Raw genomic sequence first — 23,213 nt, 5'->3', positions numbered from 1 at the left:
ATGTATTGGGATGATTAAATAATTTCTCATTTTATTCTGTTAATGTTCAATTGCTACATAGCATTGTTTTATAATTCTTCAAATTTTATTCATATCTATGGTTTTATTGTCTTTCTTGCAATTTTGATTTTTTCTTTATATATATATATATATATATATATATATATATATATATATATATATATATTGCTGCAATACATAACTTTCAGGATCTTAATTTCTCAACCAGGGATTGAACCCAGGGCCATGGCAGTGAAAGTGCTGGGTCCTAACCACTGGACCACCAGGGAATTCCCTTATCTTTTTTATCCTTTGAAGCATATGCAAGACCTCTACATGGAAATAAACCTACACATCTATGGTCAACTGGTCATATGTATTTTCTTTTTAGTTTTTAATTGAGGCAAACAAATACATAAAATTTAGTATCTGAAGAGGAGGAATGGTCACTGAGGGTAAAGGAATGAATATAAAGAAAATCCAATGTTAATAAACACCTCGGGGGACTTCCCTGGTGGTCAAGACTTCTTCCAATGCAGGGTTCTTCCAGTGCAGGTTCTATCCCTGGTCAGGGAGCTAAGATCTTACATGCCTCATGGCCAAAAACCCAAAAGGTAAGCAGAAGCAATAATGTAACAAATTTAATAAAGACTTTAAAAAACAAACAACAACAACAACAAAAAAAAACCTAGGGAAAAAGGCTCAGTGCAAGAGATAATAGTGTCTCATCTCAATTATGCCAGATATCTGAAAGGATGAAGCTGTCCATCTACTGAGATCACTACTGCTTTGGGCATCCTCACAAGATCTCCACTGAAAGCCTGCTAGCCTGAGTAACCTCCCCTGAGAGACATTGCACAGGATATGATAACAGACCACACTAATTATTAATGACCAAATGGAACTTTGGTAATGTGCCCATAGATTTTTATTTGTCTGAGTGTTTTGCTGTAAGGAACCCAAGTTCTAAGAGGGTGGATATTGTAATACTTTGACATATAGATAGCCAAAAAGGGCATGAAGGATGCTCAACATCATTAATCACCAGGAAACTACAAAACCACAATGAAATACAACTTCTTAATTACCAGGATGGTTAGAATTAAAAATATATATATACATATTTTTATAAGAAGAAGTATTGGTGAGGGGAATTCCCTGGCAGTCCAGTGATTAAGACTCTGCACTTCCAATGCAGGGGGCACAGGTTTGATCCCTGGCCAGGGAACTAAGACCCCACATTCCTCATGCTGCAAAGGGTGACCAAAAAAAGAGAGAGAAACCTTTGTGATACTAGCTGAAGTGTTTATTATTGTCTTAAGTAAAAAAAGAAATGGTAAGGAAACAACCCATGAACAACTCTTGATATTCTATTTATGCCATATTTTCTTATGTGAAAAGAACATTTAGGCTTAACCTAATTTGATGTTTGTTGTCAAAATCCAGCCTCTATCCACTGGAACCAAACTGAATCTTGGAGACAGAGTTTTGGGTGAAGCAGAAAAGAATAGCTTTATTGCTTTGCCAGGCAAGGCGAGCCATGGTGGGCTAATACTCTCAAGACTGTGTGTCCACCTTGGAGAGGGTAGTGAGGAGTCTTATAGTTATCATTCAAGGAGCAGGGTGGTTGATACAGATCAGGGTATGTGCAAAGCCTGCATTTGTTTTTTGTCTATAGACATCTGAAGACACTCAAGGCTGGCATCAAGCAGATCAAGCAGTCTCCTGATGGCTTCTGTGGTTCTCAAAGTTATGGAACTGTGGCCTTTCTCTCTGGGATGAAGAATGCTTACAAAGAATGGAATATGAAGTTGTTGCTCAGTTACTAAGTCATGTCCAACTCTCTGCAACCCTATGGACTGCAGCATGCCAGGCTCCCCTGTCCTTCACTGTCTCCCAGAGTTTGCTTAAACTCAGTGTCCATTGTGTCAGTGATGCCATCCAACCATCTATTTCATCCTCTGTCACAGAGGCCCTTCTCCTCCTGTCCTCAGTCTTTCCCAGCATCAGAGTCTTTTCCAGGGAGTCAACTCTTTGGATCAGGTGGCCAAAGTATTGGAGCTTCAGCATCAGTCCTTCCAATGAATATTCAGGTTTGATTTCCTTTAGGATCGACTGGTTTGATCTCCTTGCTGTCCATGGGATCCCCAAGAGTCTTCTCCAGCACCACAGTTTGAAGAGTTCAAAAGAGAAAAATATCAGGTGCAATGATACAACTTAGCAGAAACAAGACAAGACATCTGAAAAACAAGTCAAAGTGAATTAAAACAGATCAGTGCCTGATGGAAGCTATTTGAGCTAGTTTTTATAAATCTAGCTGGAACATCACTTGGTGATAAACTACCCTAAGGCAGAATTTGTGCCCTTTTTTCTACCTTTCAAGGTATTCAATAAATGTCAAATTGAATTAAAATGAATTAAATTGATGGTGAAATTTTGCCTCTGGTACGTGGATGGATCTGCCTTTAAAGAAGATCTTAAGTCTTGAAATGTTCTGAAATAAACTGTGCTATACACATTGTATATAACACATTTTGGAATTTGTTTTCTGCCCCAGTCACAGTGTACAACTTGACTTTCCTGGCACATGCTATTTATGGACTGATCTAAGTGGACATTTAAGATTCCAACAGAGAAGCAGGACAATAAGAGAATCAAGTCAGGAAGCAGTAATGCTTTTTTTTTTTTTTTTTTTTTTTTATAGCTTCAGGAGTGGTAATGGCCTCAGGAGATAACTTAAGTCAGCAGTGACTAAACCTGCCAACAGCAGAACTACTAGCAGAAGGAAATAGCCACTATCTTTTCAGTAACTTAAAAAAATAACATGAAGGCAACTCAAACTGAGACTCTGTAACAACCCAGAGGGATGGGAAAGGGTGGAAGGGGAGGGAGGTTCAAGAGGGAAGGGACTTATGTATGGGCTTCCCAGGTGGTGTTAGTGGTAAAGAACCTGCCTGCCAATGCAGGAGACATAAGAGACACAGGTTCGATCCCTGGGTTGGGAAGATCCCCTGGAGGAGGAAATGGCAACCCACTCCAGTATTCTTGCTGAGAGAATCCCATGGACAGAGAAGCCTGGAGGACTACAGTCCATAGGGTCACACAGAGTCAGGCATTATTGAAGGGACTTAGCACACACACACACATGGCTAATTCACGCTGAAGGATGGCAGAAACCAACACAATATTGTAAAGCAATTATCCTTCAATTAAAAATAAATAATTTTTAAAATAACATGAAGGTATTAAAAGCAGACAACCCCCACACACAATCTATTTCTTTGACTCAGGAAATCTGTTAGTAACAATTTAGCTCAATTCAAAATTAAATTTAGCAACACAGTCTCAAGAATTGTGGTCAGTCGAATTGGTAACACACTTTCTTTTTAAATGTATTTATTTATTTGACTGTATTGGGTCAGACTGAAATTAAAGAAAGTGGAGAAAACAACTAGACCATTCAGGTATGACCTAAATCAAATACCTTATGACTATACAGTGGAAGTGAGAAATAGATTTAAGGGACTAGATCTGATAGAGTGCCTGATGAACTATGGACGGAGGTTCATGACATTGTACAGGAGACAGGAATCAAGACCATCCCCAAGAAAAAGAAATGCAAAAAAGCAAAATGGCTGTCTGAGGAAGCCTTACAAATAGCTTTGAAAAAAGGGAAGTGAAAGCAAAGGAGAAAAGCAAAGATATACCCATTTGAATGCAGAGTTCCAAAGAATAGCAAGGAGAGACAAGAAAGCCTTCCTCAGCGATCAATGCAAAGAAATAGAGGAAAACAACAGAATGGGAAAGACTAGAGATCTCTTCAAGAAAATCAGAGATACCAAGGGAACATTTTATGCAAAGAAGGACTCAATAAAGGACGGAAATGGTAGGGACCTAACAGAAGCAGAAGATATTAAGAAGAGGTGGCAAGAATACACAGAGGAACTGTACAAAAAAGATCTTCACGATCCAGATAATCACAATGGTGTGATCACTCACCTAGAGCCAGACATCCTGGAATGTGAAGTCAAGTGGGCCTTAGGAAGCATCACTATGAACAAAGCTAGTAGAGGTGATGGAATTCGAGTTGAGCTATTTCAAATCCTGAAAGATGATGCTGTGAAAGTGCTGCACTCAATATGCCAGCAAATTCGGAAAACTCAGCAGTGGCCACAGGACTGGAAAAGGTCAGTTTTCATTCCAACCCCAAAGAAAGGCAATGCCAAAGAATGCTCAAGCTACCGCACAACTGCACTCATCTCACATGCCAGTAAAGTAGTGCTCAAAATTCTCCAAGCCAGGCTTCAGCAATACATGAACCGTGAACTTCCAGATGTTCAAGCTGGTTTTAGGAAAGGCAGAGGAACCAGAGATCAAATTGCCAAGCATCCGCTGGATCATTGAAAAAGCAAGAGAGTTCCAGAAAAACATCTATTTCTGCTTTATTGACTATGCCAAAGCCTTTGACTATGTGGATCACAACAAACTGTGGAAAATTCTGAAAGAGATGGGCATACCAGACCACCTGACCTGCCTCCTGAGAAACCTGTATGTAGGTCAGGAAGCAACAGTTAGAACTGGACATGGAACAACAGACTGGTTCCAAATAGGAAAAGGAGTACATCAAGGCTGCATATTGTCACCCTACATATTTAACTTACATGCAGAGTACATCATGAGAAACGCTGGGATGGAGGAAGCACAAGCTGGAATCAAGATTGCTGGCAGAAATATCAATCACCTCAGACATGCAGATGACACCACCCTTATGGCAGAAAGTGAAGAAGAACTAAAGAGCCTCTTGATGAAAGTGAAATAAGAGAATGAGAAATTTGGCTTAAAGCTCAACATTAGGAAAACTAAGATCATGGCATCTGGTCCCATCAGTTTCATGGCAAATAGATGGGGAAACAGTGGAAACAGTGGCTGACTTTATTTTTCTGGGCTCCAAAATCACTGCAGATGGTGATTGCAGCCATGAAATTAAAAGACGCTTACTCCTTGGAAGAAAAGTTATGACCAACCTAGACAGCATATTAAAAAGCAGAGACATTACTTTGCCAACAAAGGTCCATCTAGTCAAGGCTATGGTTTTTCCAGTGGTCATGTATGGATGTGAGAGTTGGACTATAAAGCTGAGCACTGAAGAATTGATGCTTTTCAGCTGTGGTGTTGGAGAAGATTCTTGAGAATCCCTTGGACTGCAGGGAGATCCAATCAGTTCATTCTAAAGGAGATCAGTCCTGGGTGTTCACTGGAAGGACTGATGTTGAAGCTGAAACTCTAATACTTTGGCCACCTGATGGGAAGAGCTGACTCATTGGAAAAGATCCTGATGCTGGGAAAGATTGAGGGCAGGAGAAGGGGACGACAGAGGATGAGATGGTTGGACAGCATCACTGACTCAATGGACATGGGTCTGGGTGGACTCCTGGAGTTGGTGATGGATAGGGAGGCCTGGTGTGCTGCGGTTCATGGGGTCGCGAAGAGTCGGACATGACTGAGTGACTAAACTGAACTGAACTGACATATTGGGGTATATGCTAACTTTTTCACTTGCAGATATTAAAAAATTCAAGCCAAATATGCTAGATTTTAGGGCTTCCCTGGTAGCTCAGCTTTTAAAAAATCCACCTGCAATGCAGGAGACCAAGGTTCGATCCCTGGTTGGGAAGATCCCCTGGATGAGGAAATGGCAACCCACTCCAGTAGTCTTGCCTGGAGAATCCCATGGACAGAGGAGCCTGGCAGGCTACAGTCCATGCAGTTGCAAAGAATCAGACATGGCTGAATCTAAGGACAGCACAATATGCTAGATTTTAAGCACTACAATGAAATTTCCCAAGAAATTTTTATTTTCCAAGACTTTGTACAAAAATTGTCATATAATAGATGCTCAATAAATAAAACTAGTGATAGTTTGCTTCAGAAATAATTTGCCCAACCGGCTGATTTCTCATGTTTGGCCAACACGGTTTGGAATCATCCCAATTAATATGAGCAACTTACATACTCAAGAAAATAGACCTGGCATGGATTACTACAAATAAGCCAGATCCAACCAAACGTATTGTCAGATTCCTGACTGAAGAATATTGACAGGAGTGGCACAGTCTGAAATAACTAGAATTCCTCTAGTACCTGGATCTGAAGCTACATGAATCTTGGCATTTAGATTTTAACTAATCCCTTCCTCTGATTTCCTAATACAGATTCATGTAATTACTGGTGCACGTTTATTTTTAATGAAACCCAGTATCTTGGCTGGTCCTCTTTCCTTGGCGTCTTACTATAAACTCACGTAATGATAACTGGTTCACAGCTGAACTTTTATGACTTTTGCTTATGCTAATCAGCCTCCCTCGTTCAAGTCTGAAGGCTCACAGGATTTTAGTTCCCTGAACAGGGACTTGAACCCAGACAGTGGCAGTGAAAACCTGAGTCCTAACCACTGGACTGCTAGGGAACTCCCAAAGTTGATGCCTCGAGAAAAATTGGATATTTAGCTGCTCTAAATCTCAGCTGCTTTTTCCATGAAACATAAATAATAATGCTTACCTCAAAGACCGGTGAAATATATTTTTAAGTTAATGCATAGAATAGTCCCTGCCCATAATAGGCTGTCAATAAATTCCAGTTTCCTTCTATCTAGACTCTAATATACCCTCAGGTGCATGATGCAGAAATTAACTAGGATCATTAAGACCATGTGTGTGTGTGTGTGTGTGTAACTAGGGGACATCATTAATCATGGATGATGATGATAAAGTGTAAGCATAAACATACTGACAATTCAGATCCAAAGGTCATAAACCAGGTAGTTTTATTATTAGAGCATTCACCCCAAAAGCACCCCTTCTACTGCTGCCAGTCTACCCACACCCACACTCATCAACTGTCATGTCTTCATAATGCCGTAGAATGACGTTGTCATCATTGTCCTGGTAGAGCATGGAGATGGGGGACAGCTTGGTGGGGATGCAGACAGCCTGGGGAACCTCCGGGTCGACAGCGTGCATCAGCGCTTGCATGAAAGCATAATTGGAGCTGTTGAGGGAGATGGTCAGTGAGAAAGGACACTCTCCATGGCAGTAATTGGCCATGAAACCCTTGGGGGCGATGATCCACTTGTGCCAACCCAGATCCCGGAAGTTGATGAACAGCTGGTGGCGATGGCAGAGGCTCTTGCAAGAAGCCTTCGAGGTAGAGATGGCCGCCCTCCTCTTGCGGGAGGGAGAATGGCACTGCTCAGGGTGGAGGGTGACCATCAGCAGTGAAGTGTGAAGAGAACGTCTCAGTCTGGCGCAGGTGCCCTCGAGCTGAAAATTATTCCCTGAGGCTCTGCCTCCTTTGACCACTATCTCTAGAAACAGACCTAAATTCTTGTGGGGGTCATTATTCCTCTTAGCCACATCCAGTAGGTTGAAGTGAAGGACACCTTGAGGCCACGGTACTGACTGCAGTGTAAATATTTTACCCATCTTCAGGGTGGCCTGGTCTGTGACATGGGGCTCCGTTTGAACCAGGGACAGAGACAATTCCAGCTCTGGTCCCAGGTTATAGTAAGTGTTGGGCCCTAAGTCCAGGCCCAGCTGGGCCATTGTCAACTGCTCCTCCTCCCCGATGGCAGACAGGTTAAAGGACAGGAGCTTCTGTAGGCAGGAGGCGTGGGAAAGGCTCTCGGAGTAAAGGAAGGAACCTAGATGGGAACAGAGATGTGAGAGTCACCACGAGATTTTTCACTTCACCCCAACCTGTGTGATCACATCAACGTCAAACGGTATATGTATATCCACACACACAAAATAAGGGCAGGGAGGACTTCCCTGGTGGTCCAGTGGTTAAGACTCCACACTTCCACTGCAGGGGTGTGGGTTCAATCCCTGGTTGGGGAACTAAGATCCCAGAAGTCATGGGGTGTGGCCAGAAAAATAAAATAAAACAACAAATAAATACAGAATGAGAAATTCTCAGTTATACTCAAACCCTCCATTGGGAGGATTTGTTTCTCTCACTCCTTACCTATGACCAGAGGTTCTTGTCTTCATATCTACAGATCCCCAAGGGATCCTGAATAGGATTTAGAAGGTCTATAATCTTAGATGGGAAAAAGAATCACATCTTTAACTTCAGTAAACTCTAAGTGAAATTTAACATTTTTCAATTATGAACATAGGCAACAAATCCCAATAATATTCTAAGAGCCTATGACAGTGTTACCAATAAAAATCATATATTAAGTTGTTGCAAACATTTTAAAGTAACATTTATGCCTGAACTACTCTGAATTGATGGTATAGTCCCTTCTCTAGATCTTGTTACTTGTTGCACAAAAGCATCATTTATATTAATATACACACATTTATATTTACAATATTTCTATAAATATATTTCCATATTTAATTGACTTCTTTAAAAATTCTAAATATTTAACTTTAGGCATAGAAACAGTTATTCTGAGAAAGGATTCACTGGCTTCAACAGAACTGCCAAAGGGACCCGTGGTACAAAGAACATCCTATGCTGTCAAGAGTTTTAACCACTTAGAAGGACTTCAAAACAAACACCTGTCATCCCACCAATACTAGCTGTCTGGTGCTCCCTTACATTTTATCCTTAGGTAATTCTTTTTTTTTTTTTTTTTGTCCCATACAGCTCATCTTGCAGGATCTTAGTTCCTTGACCAGGGATCAAACCTGGATCCTGGTTGTGGAAGTGCAAAGTCCTGACACTTTCAGTGCCAATAACCTCTAGTCTTGTACTTTTGAATACATGAATACATGCCACTTTTATGGCATGCAGGATCTATTTCCCTGACCATGGATTGAATCTGGGCCCCCTGCACTGGGAGCGCGGAGTCTTAGCCCCTGGATCACAAAAAAGTCCCCTCTGTGTTTCTTTTTGTTAACTATCTTCTTTAAACAAACAAAAAAAGCCTACCTTTGCTATCTCTTTCTTTTACCATATAGTCTTCTCTTGCTTTCTTTCTTTTTTGACCACACCACTTGGCATGTGGGATCTCCCTGACCAGGGATTGAACCCATGACCCCTACAGTGAAAGCTTGGAGGCTTAACCACTGGACCACCAGGGAAGTCCCTATTTTCCAACTCTCTTACTGTTACTACTCCACTGAAATAAACATCTGTCATGAATGCTGACTAACTAGCAAATTCAGGGAAGTTTTCACAGAGCTTATCCTTCTCATCCTCTCTAAACAGTTGATCTCTCCTGTTCACAGCTCTAATTCTAATATACTAGTCTCACTTTTTACTCATATCACTAAATCACATTCCTTAGGTGTGATTAAAAAAAAAAAAGAACTAAAAGCCAGAGAGGAAAAGAGGAACAGATTTGAAAACATGAATATAAAAAACTGCATTCAAAAAAAAAAAAAAAACACTGCATTCAAAGAGACACCATTAAAGAAATTTTTTCACTAACAAAATTAAAAGCAAAAAGGACAGCCAAGAATACTTGCAATATGTTTATAAACAGCTTTTACGAATGATTAAGAGGCTTCACAAATCATTAAGGAAAGGAATCCTAAACAGGAAAAAGGTCATAGTATACAAGTAGGCAATTATTTGGAAAATAAAAATGAACAATTCACACTGAGATAAACATGATAAATATAATCAATATTGCTGTATGTTGTATATGAAAGTTAAGAGAGTAAGTAAATCCTAAGAGTTTTTATCACAAGGGAAAAAATTGTTTTCTATGTCAGTAACTTTGTATCCAATGAGATGATAGATGTTCATTAAACTTATTTATTTTCTGGCAGCACTCTGCAGCTTGCAGGATCTTTGTTCCCTGGCCAGGTATCAAACCCAGGCTACAACTGTGAAAATGCCAAGTTCATTAAACGCTAGACACTGTGTCAGTGAATTCCTTTACAGGACTTACTGCTATCATCATTTCATGATGTGTATGTATATGTGTGTGTGTACACACACACATATATATAAATCATTGTGCTGTATACCTTAGACTTATACAGCATTGCATGTCAATTATATCTCAAAAAAGCTGGAAGAGAAAAAGACTACATTCTAAGTTTTAAATAAATAAGCAAAAATGATTCATTATTCATTTGAAAATGCACCATTTCACCTTATTAAAAAACAAACTAAAACAAGATCTTGTTTTGCTACCAGATTAACAAAAGCTAAAAGCTGAAAGAGTGTTGTTACCTAATGACCCTCCAGTGTAGCATGAAGTACACTGTCATATACCAACAGAATAAAATCCTATACAGCAATGCCCTGAGAAAGAACTACAAATACATACCATGTGGATAAATCTCATAAATGTAGAGTGAAAGAAGCCAGACATGAGAAAGGACACATTTTACAATTTCACTGACATGAAGTTAAAAAATGGACAAAACTAGTATGTGATGTTAGATGTCAGGAGAGAAATTACCCTTGTAGGGAAGCAGTGGTTAACCAGAAGGGGGCATGAAGGAGCCTCTGGGGTGCTGGTCATGTACTATTTCTTGATCTGGGCGCTAGTTATTCTGCAAAAATTCACTGAGCTGTTTCCTACAATTCATTCACATTTCTGAATATACATTATACCTCAATAAGTTTCTATTTTTAAAGAGATTACTGTCAGAGTAAGTGAGAATTCTCATACACTCATTGTGGGAGTATAAATTTTAGAGATTATTTGCTATATATTAAAAGTATAAATGTAAAAAAAAAGTATACACGTGTCTACTCTTTGATACAACAATCCTCTAAGAACTGATCCTATGGAAATAAAAGTAAAAGTGCACACATGTCCATAATAGATACAAAGCTACACTACATATGTTTATATACATCAACAGGGCATCAGTTACATAAATTGTAGCATTATGTCTATCCAATGAAATATCATGTATATAGCATGTCTATACAATGGAATACCATGTAACCATTAAAACAGGGATAAGTTCACTATTTGCTCTTACTTGTACAAAATGTTCATAATATTGGAGGAATGTATAGCATGATTTCATTTATAAAAATATTATGTTTATATTATATATGTAAAGAAGAAAAGTCTGGAAGAATATACAACTATTGATGGTTTTCTCCAGGGGAAGGGTTAGGGAGGAGTGATTATGAGATTATGTCCTTTTCCTGTATCATTAGATAAAACTTTGATCACCACAAAAATTATTTTTTTCCTATGGGGAAGGGAAGGCAGCAGCCTCAGTTCTTTCCTACTCTGTCCTTGGAAAATCCTTTAAACTAGTTCCCCTCACCTCTTAAACTCTCCAGGAATCATCCTTGAAACTCCACCCCCAAGCCTCTAACGAGACACTTAGCAGGACATATGGAAGTCATCTGTTTGTTGATGTCTTTTCTATAAACTTTTTTTTTCTTCCTGTAAACTCTTAAAGGGCAAACTTCCGTCTCTGTATTTTCATGTCTTACAGATTTCCTGGCATTTAGTTAAGCATCCAATAAATACCTCTTGGACTCAAATTTTGTCTCCAGTTGCTGTAAAACTAACCAACCAGAGCCCTCAATTCTGCATCTGAACCACCTGGGAGGCTATATAGAAATGCAGATTACAACATCCATTGCCGACTTTGAATAAGAATCAGGTGGGAGCAGGAACTAGACTGGAGAATCAACTTTTAACACTTGATCTGGGTAATTTTTGGTGGGTGGTCAGTTTGGCAAATTACTGAATGGCACTTACTCAGATCCTTATCCTAAAAGGTATGACAGAAGCATATATTATCCCTCTGTAGTTACAAATCCAGAATAGCCTTTTCTATCCATCAAAAGGATCGGGGAGGTGAGGAGGGGGAAGCAAAATTTACAGACACATTGAGCTCAAAGGCACCGGGATGCGTAAAGTGTGGGCTCAAGAGTGGGAGACTGAGCCTTAATTCCACCCTCCCTCCCATCTCCTCCCCGCTACCTAAACTATAGCACAAAGCTGTTGATTCAGAAAACAAAACAAAATACAACATTTCGACTCCTGGCTTTGTTCATGCACTAGCTGTATGATCTTGAATAGGTTACAAGTTATCTCCTGTCTGATCCTCAATTTCCTCATTGTTAAAAACTTGGTAAGAATACCTGCCTTCCTCTCAGGACAGTGGCTGGGATTAAATTAGGTAAAACAGGTAAAATGCCAGCACATGGCCTCCCACAAACCCCTGGGTCATTGCTGTACTGTGCTTAGTCGCTCAGTCATGCCCAGCTCTTTGCGACCCCATGGACTGTAGCCCGCCAGGCTCCTCTGTCCATGGGGAATTCTCCAGGCAAGAATACTGGAGTGCGTTGCCATGCCCTCCTCCAGGGGATCTTCCCAACCCTGGGATGGAACCCAGGTCTCCTGCATTGCAGGCGGATTCTTCACCATCTGAGTCATTGTTACTCCCCATTTATTCCTTTCTTCACCCCAGATTCTCTTCTAGGAAACACTCCAAAATCCTCACCTTGATCTGGGAGAAGCCGGAGGATGTTCCCGCGGACGCCGAGCTCCTTCACGAAGCACAAGTCTTTGGAAATGCCGGTGCTGGCTGCTGCCTCTTGAGCCTGGAAAATTCTCTTCAAGATGGAAGGCACAGGTTGGAATTTCTTGGGTGAAGGCACTTTGTCTAAGCCCAGAAATCGGAGAAAGACATGTTCATGGAATTGGAGTGTCTGGCCCAAGGCCAGAGTGAACAGGAGGCTGAGAGCCAAGGCTGCTAGGGAAGGAAGCATGGCCGAGGTGAAGCCGCAGAGAGCTCTAGAGCCGAGCTGCCCAGCACTTCAGGTGCTGCTGATTTATCTGACGTATGATAATCAGGTGTGAACGGCTCTCTTCCCAGCTCTTAAAAGCAATTGGATACAAAAGAACAGATTTTTTTCCCCCCCTCTTCCCTAGTTCTACTGTTCCAGAAAAAAATCACAAGAGATTACCCATGCATGGAGCTAACTCTACAACCATCTGAGATTTGTCAGCAGTAGACAGAGTAGAAAGGAGATTTACTAATTTAACAAACATTTACTAAGCATCTATTATGTGCAAGGCGCTGAGATGAGTGCTGGAAACGTATTAGTAGCTCAAAGTCTTGTCATTCATAGTCTAATTAGACAAATATGCATGCACTCAGGCGCTCAGTCTTGTCCAACTGTGACCCCACGGACTGCAGCCCGCCAGGCTCCTCTGTCCATGGGATTCTCCAGGCAAGAATACCGAAGTGGGTTGCCATTTCCTTCTCCACAGGATCTTCCTGACCCAGGGATCGAACCCACGTCTCCTGCATTGGCAGGCGGATTCTTCCCCGTGCTTCTCACACAAAGAGAAGCACACACAGTGTTCACAGCGAAAAAAACTGCAAAGCTTAGTAGACGTTCAGGGCTGAAAGAATTACATGTGGAAAGGCATGGAGGTTATTGAGTAGCTTAAACAAGGCAGCATAGATCAATTTCTGTCTGGGTTTTTTGTTTGGCCTAGCAACTGTAAGTCTTTTCAGATGCTACAGAAGAATCAGCTTGTCTGTAGAGAAAATAACTTTCAAGCTTTTTGAGAACAGAGACATTATCATTTTACATTATTTTATACCACCTACTTTTTTATCTTGATGTTATTATTGCAGTAGATGGAAAGAATTATTGTAGATGGAAAGTATATATATATATATATATATATATATATATTTATTGCCTTTCATTTCTATAAGCAGTAAGCGACTGTTTTATGTAAATTTATCATTTGAACCATTTAAATTGTTTGAGAGTGGTAGGAAAGGGGGTAGTTTTCTAGAGTCGTGAATGATTTGGGGTCACAAATCATTGCCCTGAATTTTAACCATTCATAAATTCAAATCCTTTAACATCAGGCTCTCTGAATCTGGTCAGTTTCTCTCCCGCCTATTTTTTTTTTCTCCCACCTTATTTTTTTTTTTTTTCTCCCACCTATTTTTAAATACCACCTATTTTAAGAACCTCCTTCAAAAGGACTTAAGCCAGGACTGTTGTATTCAGTGCTGCTGACCCCATAGAAAATTCCATGGACAGATGAGCCTGTAGGGCTAAAGTCCATGGGGTCACAAAGAGTTGGACACGACTGAGCGTACTTGCATGGCTGATGTACAATGTTGTATATCAGGTGTACATCAAAGTGATTCAGTTTGAATTATATAATATCAAACTAATTGCTTTTTCAAGTGACTTTCCCTTATAGGTTATTATAAAATATTGAGTTTAGTTCCCTGTGCCATACTATACATCCTTATTTGTCATATGTCCTTTTTGGTCAACAATATATCCAAGAAGGACTATATGTCCTTACTGATCAGCAATTTCATTTCTAGAATATTATTCTAAGCTAATAGAATATAAGTTACAAGAGGGCAAGGACAAGGGATGTGTCTTTTCCTCAAAGTTTCTCCACTGCCAAGGAAAGTGTCTGCCACGTAGCTGACATTCAATAGGTATCTGTGCAATTTAAAAACAAAAAAATGAATGAATGAATTGACACTATTTCCAAAGGTCTTGCTCTTTTGGATAGCCACATCTTCTCCATTCCCATTTCTCCTACTCCTACTTGCACCCTAGCTAGTGCATTTAGTCTACAAACCCCACCTGTTTTCAACAATAAATGGAGGCTGCACTTTGATTCTCTCCATTTAACTTTCCTGATTTAGAGTCAGAAATCAGACTAACTGGGGACTTCCCTGGTGGTCCAGTGGTTAAGAATCCGCCTTGCAATGCAGGGGACATGGGTTCAATCCCTGGTTGGGGAACTAAGATCCCACATGCCACTGCCAACTAAGCCCATGTGCCACAACTAGGGAAGCCTGCTTGCCATAATGAAGACCCAGCATATAAAAAAAAAGGAAAGAAAGAATCAGATCAACTCATTTAAAATCCGGTTCCACCACTTACCAGTTGTGTGATCATGGATAAATCATTCAACTGTGAAGTGAGAATAAAACATTCTTTGCTGAGTTGCTGATGGGGGTCTGAAGAGATAATGCACATGCGAAGCTCAGGATGTCTGACAAATGGTAAGCACTCCATAAAAGGCTGCCAACATGCCATCCTGACTAAGGAAGACTTAGGGGCCCCATGAGCCACAGCCACGGCCACACTGGCAAACACTGGAAACACCCGGGAGGCCAAGGTAATGCTGGTGCCATGCATCACCACAGCATCAACTTCAATATCACCCAGGTTACTTTGGGAAAGTTGATATGAGAGATTACCACTCAAGTGGAACCAGAGTTTCTGCCCAACTGTCAATCCTGATAAACTGTGGACCTAGGTCAGTGAGCAGACATGGGTGAATGCTGCCAAGAACAAGACTGGAGCTCCTCCTATCATTAATGTGGCATTGTCGAGTTACTACAAAGTTCTGGGGAAAGGAAAGCTCCCAAAGCAGCCTGTCATCGTGAAGGCAAAATTCTTCAGCAGAAGAGCTGAGGAGAAGATTAAGGGTGTAGGTGGGGCTTGTGTCCTGGTGGCTTGAAGCCACATGCTGGGAAATTCATTAAATGATAACAAGTGCTTTTCAAAAAAGAAACAGCAAGATGGCATTAATTTGTTGTTGTTGTTTAGTTGCTCAGTTGTGTCTGACTCGTTGCAACCCCGTGGACTGCAGCACACCAGGCTTCTCTGTCCTTCACCATCTCCTGGGGTTTGCTCAAACTCATGTCCATTGAGTCGGTGATGCCATCCAACCATCTCATCCTCTGTTGCCCCCTTCTCCTCCTGCATCAATCTTTCCCAGCACCATGGTCTTTTCCAGTAAGTCGGCTCTTCGCATCAGGTGGCCAAACTTCAGCCTCAACATCAGTCCTTGCAAAGAATACTCAGGATGGATTTCCTTTAGGATTGACTGGTTTGATCTCCTTGCAGTCCAAGGGACTCTCAAGAGTCTTCTCCAGCACCATAGACATTAAATATTGCTGTCATTATTATTTATTAAAGTGGCATTTGATCAAGGGAAAGAAAGCAATAATTGAGTGTGTAGGCACCTCATATAGCAGAAAAAGCAACAGGATCAAGAATGGGGGAGCTGAGTTAGTTAAGGCTCCTCCAATGACCTTGTAATTTTAGACAATTCACTCAGTCTTTTATGATACATAACTTCCCTGGTGGCTCAAATGGTAAAAGCGTCTGCCTACAATGTGGGAGACCCAGGTTCGATCCCTGGGTCGGGAAGATCTCCTGGAGAAGGAAATGGCAACCCATTCCAGTATTCTTGCCTGGAAAATCCCATGGATGGAGGAGCCTGGTAGGCTACAGTCCATGGGGTCACAAAGAGTTGGACACGACTGAGCGACTTTACTTTCACTTTATGATACATACCAAAGCATGTGTTACCAAGTCCAAGCTTGCTCTGCTCACTGCACAAGAGGCCAGTGAATCAAGAGACAAGGTGTTGAAACAAGGAATATGACTATTCAGAAAGCCAGCTGACCAAGAAGATGGCAGACAAACATCTCAAAATAAACATCCTCTTGGGGTCTGGATGCCCAGTTATTTTATGGATCAGAGATGTGGAGAGGTGAGGAAGCAAAGTAAAAGGACCATTTAATATCTTGCAAATGTCTCCTACAGTGGCAAGCCTCAGGCAGGGGGAAGTGTTAATTTTTTTCTTCCTGCCATTTACAGGTAGGCAAGGTTATGAACAAAGGCACTTTAGCTTAACAGTCAGGCAGAGGGGCAGGATTCTCTGAGGCAGGCCATTATGTATACTTATAATAACAAAAACGGCAAAAACAAGGGTTAGAGTCAAAGAAACAGTTTTCAACATGGAATCAGAATTGACTTCTCCCTGAAAAACATGGACATTTTAAAAATAAGATATGAATGATCTGAGATGTCATAAAGCATTAACCAATTGGGCCTCACTTTCTTTCCCCATAAAATCATAGCAATAGGGTGAAATAGATCACCAGCCCAGGTTGGGTGCATGAGAGAAGCGCTCGGGCCTGGTGCACTGGGAAGACCCAGAGGGATCGGGTGGAGAGGGAGGTGGGAGGGGGGACCGGGATGGGGAATACATGTAAATCCATGGCTAATTCATTTCAATGTATGACAAAAACCACTGCAATGATGTAAAGTAATTAGCCTCCAACTAATAAAAATAAATGGAAAAAAAAATCATAGCAATAAATGTGATCTTCTTTAAGGTCTCTACAAACAAAAACACTGTAACTCTAGGGGAGTAGGGAGGGGCACTATAGGGGTGTGGGAGTGGGAGGTGTGAACTACCTATGAGTTCAAGGATGTATTGTACAACATGAGGAATATAACCAATATTCTGTAATAACTATAAATGGAAAGTAACCTTTCAAAATTGTATAAAAAATAAAAATTTTAAAAGTTAAAAAATAAAAGACACACACACACAAAATATATTCTAGACTTTCAGCCCAAATGAGAAAATCAAAAGTAAGGATATGGCTAAATATTGTAGAACTAGTTATTTTATATATATATATAAAAACATGGGGTCGCAAAGAGTCGGACACGACTGAGCGGCTGAACTGAACTGAACTGAACTGATATATATGTGTAATTTATTTATTTATTTTTGGCTGTGCTGGGTCTTCATTGCTGTGTGGGCTTTTCTCTAGTTGCAGCAAGTGGGGGCTACTCTCTAGTTGTGGTGTGTGGAGCTTCTCATTGCAGTGGCTTCTCTTGTTGCAGAACATGGGCCCTAGAGCATGGGCTCGAAAGTTGTGGCCCACCAACTTAGCTGTTCCATGGCATGTAGGATCTTCCTGGATCAGGGATCGAACCCATGTCCCTGCATTGGCAGGTGGATTCTTTACCACTGAGTCACCAGGGAAGCCCTAGAACCAATTTTGAAGTCATGGACTTAAAATTCCAGTTCTATCTCTTACTGACTGTGAAGTTCTGAAAAAATTATTTCCCTGGCCTTTGGTTTTCTAATCAATGAAATGGGAAATATATCAGTTTCACAGAATTATTGTGATCATAAGCATGAAAAATATTCGACTTCAATAGTAAAAAGCAAATTAAGCAACATGGATGGACCTAGAGATTATCATACTAAGTAAAGTAAGCCAGAAAGATATAATCATCACGATATTACTTATATGTGGAATCTAAATGTGATAAATAGACTTATTTACCAAACAGAAATAGGGAATTCCCAGACCTATTCCAGTCCAGTGGTTATGACTCCATGCTTCCAATGCATGGGCAGGGTTCAATCCCTGATCAGGGAACTAAGATCCCTTCAGTGAGACTGAAAAAACAGATAAAAATAACACAGAAACAGACTCAGACATAGAAAATAAACTATGGTTACCAAAGTGGGGGAAGGGATAAATTAGGAGTTTATCATTAGCAGATATGAACTGCTGCTGCTGCTAATTCACTTCAGTTGTGTCCGACTCTGTGCGACCCCATAGACGGCAGCCCACCAGGCTCCCCCATCCCTGGGATTCTCCAGGCAAGAACACTGGAATGGGTTGCCATTTCCTTCTCCAATGCATGAAAGTGAAAAGTGAAAGTGAAGTCGCTCAGTCGTGTCCGACTCTTCACGACCCCATGGACTGCAGCCTACCAGGCTCCTCCGTCCATGGGATTGTCCAGGCAAGAGTACTGGAGTGGGTTGCCATTGCCTTCTCCAAGCAGATACGAACTACTATATATAAAATAGAAAACAGAAAGGTTCTGCTGGATAGCACAGGAAGCTATATTCAATATCTAGTAATAACTTAAAATGGAAATGAATATTAAAAAGAATACACACACACACACACACACACACACACACACTGAATCACTTTGTGGTACACCAGAACGACTAAACGATACTTCAATTAAAAAAAAAAAAAGGATTTCTAAACAACAGAAGCAAATTAAAGCAATACAATGTCTGTCTATCCAATTAGCAAGGTGAAAAAAAGATGAGGAAGCAAGGAAACAAACATTATTACACTCATCTCCAGTTATACATTAATATAGCATACCTAGAATAAAAGTTTGCAATATATATTAAATGTTTTAAAATTATTGTGTCCTTTTTCTTTTTTGACCCCACACTGTGGCATGCGGGATCTTAGTTTCCAGACTATGGATTGAGCCTACGTGTCCTGCATTGGAAGCAGAGAGTCTTAACACTGGACCACCAGGCATATCCCTATTGTGTCCTTCTTATATGAAATAACTAGAGTTGTCAAATTAATGGTGACTAAAGTAGAATGGTGGTTGCCAGGGGCTAGGAGAGGAGAGAATGGGGGATGGGGAGTTATTATTTTAAAAATACATAGAGAGGGAGGTGGGAGGGGGGGATCGGGATGGGGAATAGATGTAACTCCATGGCTGATTCATGTCAATGTATGACAAAACCCACTACAATATTGTAAAGTAATTAGCCTCCAACTAATAAAAATAGATGAAAAAAATTAAAAAATAAAAATAAATAAAAATAAAAAATAAAGAGTTTTTGTTTTGCAAGGTGAAAAATGACATGAAAATCAATGGTAGTTATGGCAGCACAATGTGAATGTTCTTAATGCCACTGAACCATACACTTAAGAATAATTAACCAATAAATCTGGCATTGTGTACATTTTACCAAAAAATTTTAAAAAATGGTTTAATCAGCAGTTCCTCTTTTAGAATATTATTTGGAACCACTAGAATATAAGCTACAAAAGGTCAGGAACAAATCATGAGTACTTGATAAATATTCATTGAGTGAATTAAGTAATGGAAGTAAACAAAGAACAATGAATATATTCATTTTAGTATATTTTTATAGAGAAAACTTAAAAAAACTTAACTGTACAATATTAAGTGCATTGTGGAACATCCATAAGTTTTATTATTACTCAGCCATAAATAATATTATAAAAGAATACATGTGGTGTGCAAACTTACCCAAGAAAAGCTTATCCTTAGTAATTTAAGCAAAAAAAAAAGTTTTTGAAATATATAGAAAAATAATCCAATTTTGGAAAAATAAGTACAGAAAAAATCCAGAAAGATTGATATTAACACATTAACAATTGCTATCTCTTAGTAATTTTTTGTAAATTTCTATTTTTTTCATTTTTATAATAAATTGTTTTTAATTTTACCATTAGAAAAAAGTTACTTAAACGAAACAATGTAGTCTTGACCTCTGAAGTACAAAGTGATTTGGATTCTGGGCTTCCCTGGTAGCTCAGACGGTAAAGCGTCTGCCTACAATGTGGGAGACCCGGGTTCGATCCCTGGGTCGGGAAGATCCCCTGGAGAAGGAAATGGCAACCCACTCCAGTATTCATGCCCGGAAAATCCCATGGACCAAGGAGCCTGGGGGGCTACAGTCCATGGGGTTGCAAAGAGTCGGACACGACTGAGCGACTTCAGCTCAGCTCAGCTCAGCCAATCACAGAACAAATAATTGGGTGTCTAAAAACCATTATTAAGTACTAGGGACACAGAAGTGGCAAAACAAAGTCCCATAGGTAAAGAATTGGGGAAACTTATTTTAAGAACTAAGGAGAGTATAGACGATTTTATTTGCAAAACAGAAATAGAGACATAGACATAGAGAACAAATCTATGGACACCAAAGGTGGAAGAAAGGGTGGGAGAAATTGGGAAATTGGGATTAACATATATACACATGTATAAAATAGATAACCAATGAGAACTTAATTGTATAGCACAGGGAACTCTACTCAATGTTCTGTGGTGACCTAAATGGAAAGGAAATCCAAAAAGGAGGGGTTATATGTATACGTACATCTGATTCACTTTGCTGTACAGTAGAAACTAACACAATATTATAAAGCAACTATACTCCAATAAAAATTCAAAACAAACAAGAAAAAGAATTAAGGAAAACTTCAAATATATAATGATGCTTCTCCAACCTGACAATCTGACCTCACTCATACCCTCCTACCGCTATTTGTACATATATGAGTCCCTTTCCCTGTAATAAAAGACCTGGGAATTTTTTTTTTTTTTACCTGGGAATTTTTTTGTTTTGTTTTTTTAAACCTTTTCTAACTCAATAAATTTCTAGACACATCCTCCATCATCTCTAAACATGATAGCAAACCGTAGCATTAGTGTGGACTTAGGAAAGTTGAGAATATTCAGGAATTAAGGAAAATTCATTGAGATTTTCTATACTAATTATAGCCCACACTCTGGTGATCATGCACACTGCTCTTACTAGCTCTTAGAAAAGATAGGAATGACCCAAGCAATGAGGAATTATCCAAATAAGTAGATGAAGAATTTGCTGAGGGCATCTGCAAAGCACACACATTAAAAACAAATGTTCAGAAAGACAATTTTTAAAATTGAGGTAGACATCAAGAAACAAATTTGTGGGAATTCCCAGGTGATCCTGTGGTTAGGACTCCATGTTTCCACTGCAGGGGGCACAGGTTCCATCCCAGGTCAGGGAACTAAGATCTCACATGCCACACACACACATGAAAAGATACGAAAAAAAATGAGGTTTTCATTTCCTTAGATGTATTTTGCCATTAAATATATTATTTATAATTACATTTGGTGGGTGAGTGCTTAGTGAGAAATACGGTCAGAGGATGAGATGGTTGGATGGCATCACCAACTCAATGGACATGAGTTTGAGCAAGCTCAGGGAGTTGGTGATGGACAGGGAAGTCTGGTGTGCTGCAGTCCACGGGGCTGCAAAGAGTTGGACACAACTTAGTGACTGAACATTAACAACAATAGTCTGAGTAGAAGTAGTTAAGGGATGTTGGGGGGGAAAAAAAAAACAGAAGGTTCACAGGGTTAATATTTATAAGATATGTTATGCAGTCCATGGGGTTGCAAAGAGTCGGACACAACTGAGCGACTGAACTGAACTCACATGCTGTTAAAACCTCATTCTTGCCATTTAACAGCTTGAGCATTTTATCTTATTATTAAAGCAAAAATAAAACAATAATGAATAAAAATCCCTTAGAATCAACCTAATGACTATGTAATAATATTACTTTATATTAATATATCATTTTTAATCATTTAGAAATTTATCTTTTGACACTAAATAACCATGTCTTTAGCTGCATTTCATGAAAAGCCAAATCAAGTTCTATCTGCATTTCATATGATGTTCTTACTAAATTATATCTAATTATCAATTCAATGTACATAAAAACTTAAGGGTCCTAATCCTTTGGGATGAACTGTTTTAAATAAAATATCAATTTGTACTCCCAGCAGTAGTGAATGAGAGTTTAGTTTTAATAACTCTGGCTGGTCTTGGATGTTTTCTTTCCTTCTTTAGCTTTTTAAGATGAGATGTAACTGATAAATACTTCATCTATCTTCATTTAGACTTCTTTTATTGGCCACACCACATGGCATATGGGATCTTAGTTCCCTGACTGGGGATTGAACCCTTGCCTCCAGCATGGTGGATGTTCAGAGTCCTAACCACTGGACTGCCAAGGGATTTCCTGGACTACTTTAATTATTAAGGTTGATTTTTTTAAGTCATTTGTACATTTTCTTTGAAATATACATTTCTATTGTTGACCCTCTTTTGGACGATAGCAAATACATTTTTTATTTAAAAAAGAAAAGAGTGTTCTCAATAATGGTCAGCATCAAGTTATCAGAAATCCCCAGTGCAGGATTTTGTACCTCCTATGTGATGATCACAAATTGAGGTTTAGATGTTCTGCTGAGATCTCTAGGCATTGTCACCACAAACTGACACCACTCAGTATTACAGTCTCCTGAAACAAAGCTACTCACAATGTGGGCCTCAGTGCTATGCTCATCTGCAAATTGTTACTTGTGGACAACAGCTCAGAAAAGGAAAGCAAGTGTTAAAAAATGTTTAGAGCAATTTGACAAATTAATGTTATGTCAGATTAATCTATTATTTTTTTAATGGTGTTTATTAAAACAACAAGCTGGGACTTCCCTGGCAGCTCATTGGTAAAGAATCTGCCTTGCAATGCAGGGGATCTGGGTTCAATCCCTGGTCCAAGAAGATGCCACATAAGCTCTGGCACTGCAGCTAAGACTTGACAGAGCCAAATAAATTAAAAATAAATAAATAAATAAAACAAGCTGAACCTTCACCATAGACGGGTTGAAAAGCTGTCTAAATTATTTATTTGACTCAGCATATTAGTTTCTTATTGCTGCTAAAGAATTTACTGGAAATTTAGTAGGTTAAAACAACAGAAATTATTATCTTACAGTTCCAGAGGTTAGAAGTCCAAAATTGGTCTTAATGAGTT

General features: G+C 39.7%; 1 protein-coding gene and 1 pseudogene across 1 annotated transcript; one reads left to right on the top strand and one right to left on the bottom strand.

Annotated features, from left to right (window-relative positions):
- Window positions 1–6,806: 6,806 nt before the first annotated feature.
- GDF3 (growth differentiation factor 3) lies at window positions 6,807–12,714 on the bottom strand. The gene is made up of 2 exons (XM_070464016.1): window positions 12,447–12,714; window positions 6,807–7,699 (listed from the first exon to the last, which is right to left on the bottom strand). The coding sequence occupies exons 1-2, from the start codon at window positions 12,712–12,714 to the stop codon at window positions 6,873–6,875; spliced, it is 1,095 nt and encodes a 364-aa protein (XP_070320117.1). The 3' UTR covers window positions 6,807–6,872.
- LOC139033952 (large ribosomal subunit protein uL15-like) lies at window positions 12,713–15,492 on the top strand (annotated as a pseudogene).
- The last annotated feature ends 7,721 nt before the right edge of the window (window positions 15,493–23,213 follow it).

This window comes from Odocoileus virginianus, unplaced genomic scaffold (assembly GCF_023699985.2).
Source record: "Odocoileus virginianus isolate 20LAN1187 ecotype Illinois unplaced genomic scaffold, Ovbor_1.2 Unplaced_Contig_11, whole genome shotgun sequence".
Classification (NCBI taxonomy): domain Eukaryota; kingdom Metazoa; phylum Chordata; class Mammalia; order Artiodactyla; family Cervidae; genus Odocoileus; species Odocoileus virginianus.
This window is presented reverse-complemented; position numbering and strand designations above follow the sequence as displayed.

Coding starts and splice junctions, on each gene's coding strand:
- GDF3 (XM_070464016.1), bottom strand. CDS start 12,714: ATGCTTCCTTCCCTAGCAGCCTTGGCTCTCAGCCTCCTGTTCACTCTG. Junction 7,700..12,446: donor CCGGCTTCTCCCAGATCAAG/GTGAGGATTTTG, acceptor GTTCCCATCTAG/GTTCCTTCCTTTACTCCGAG.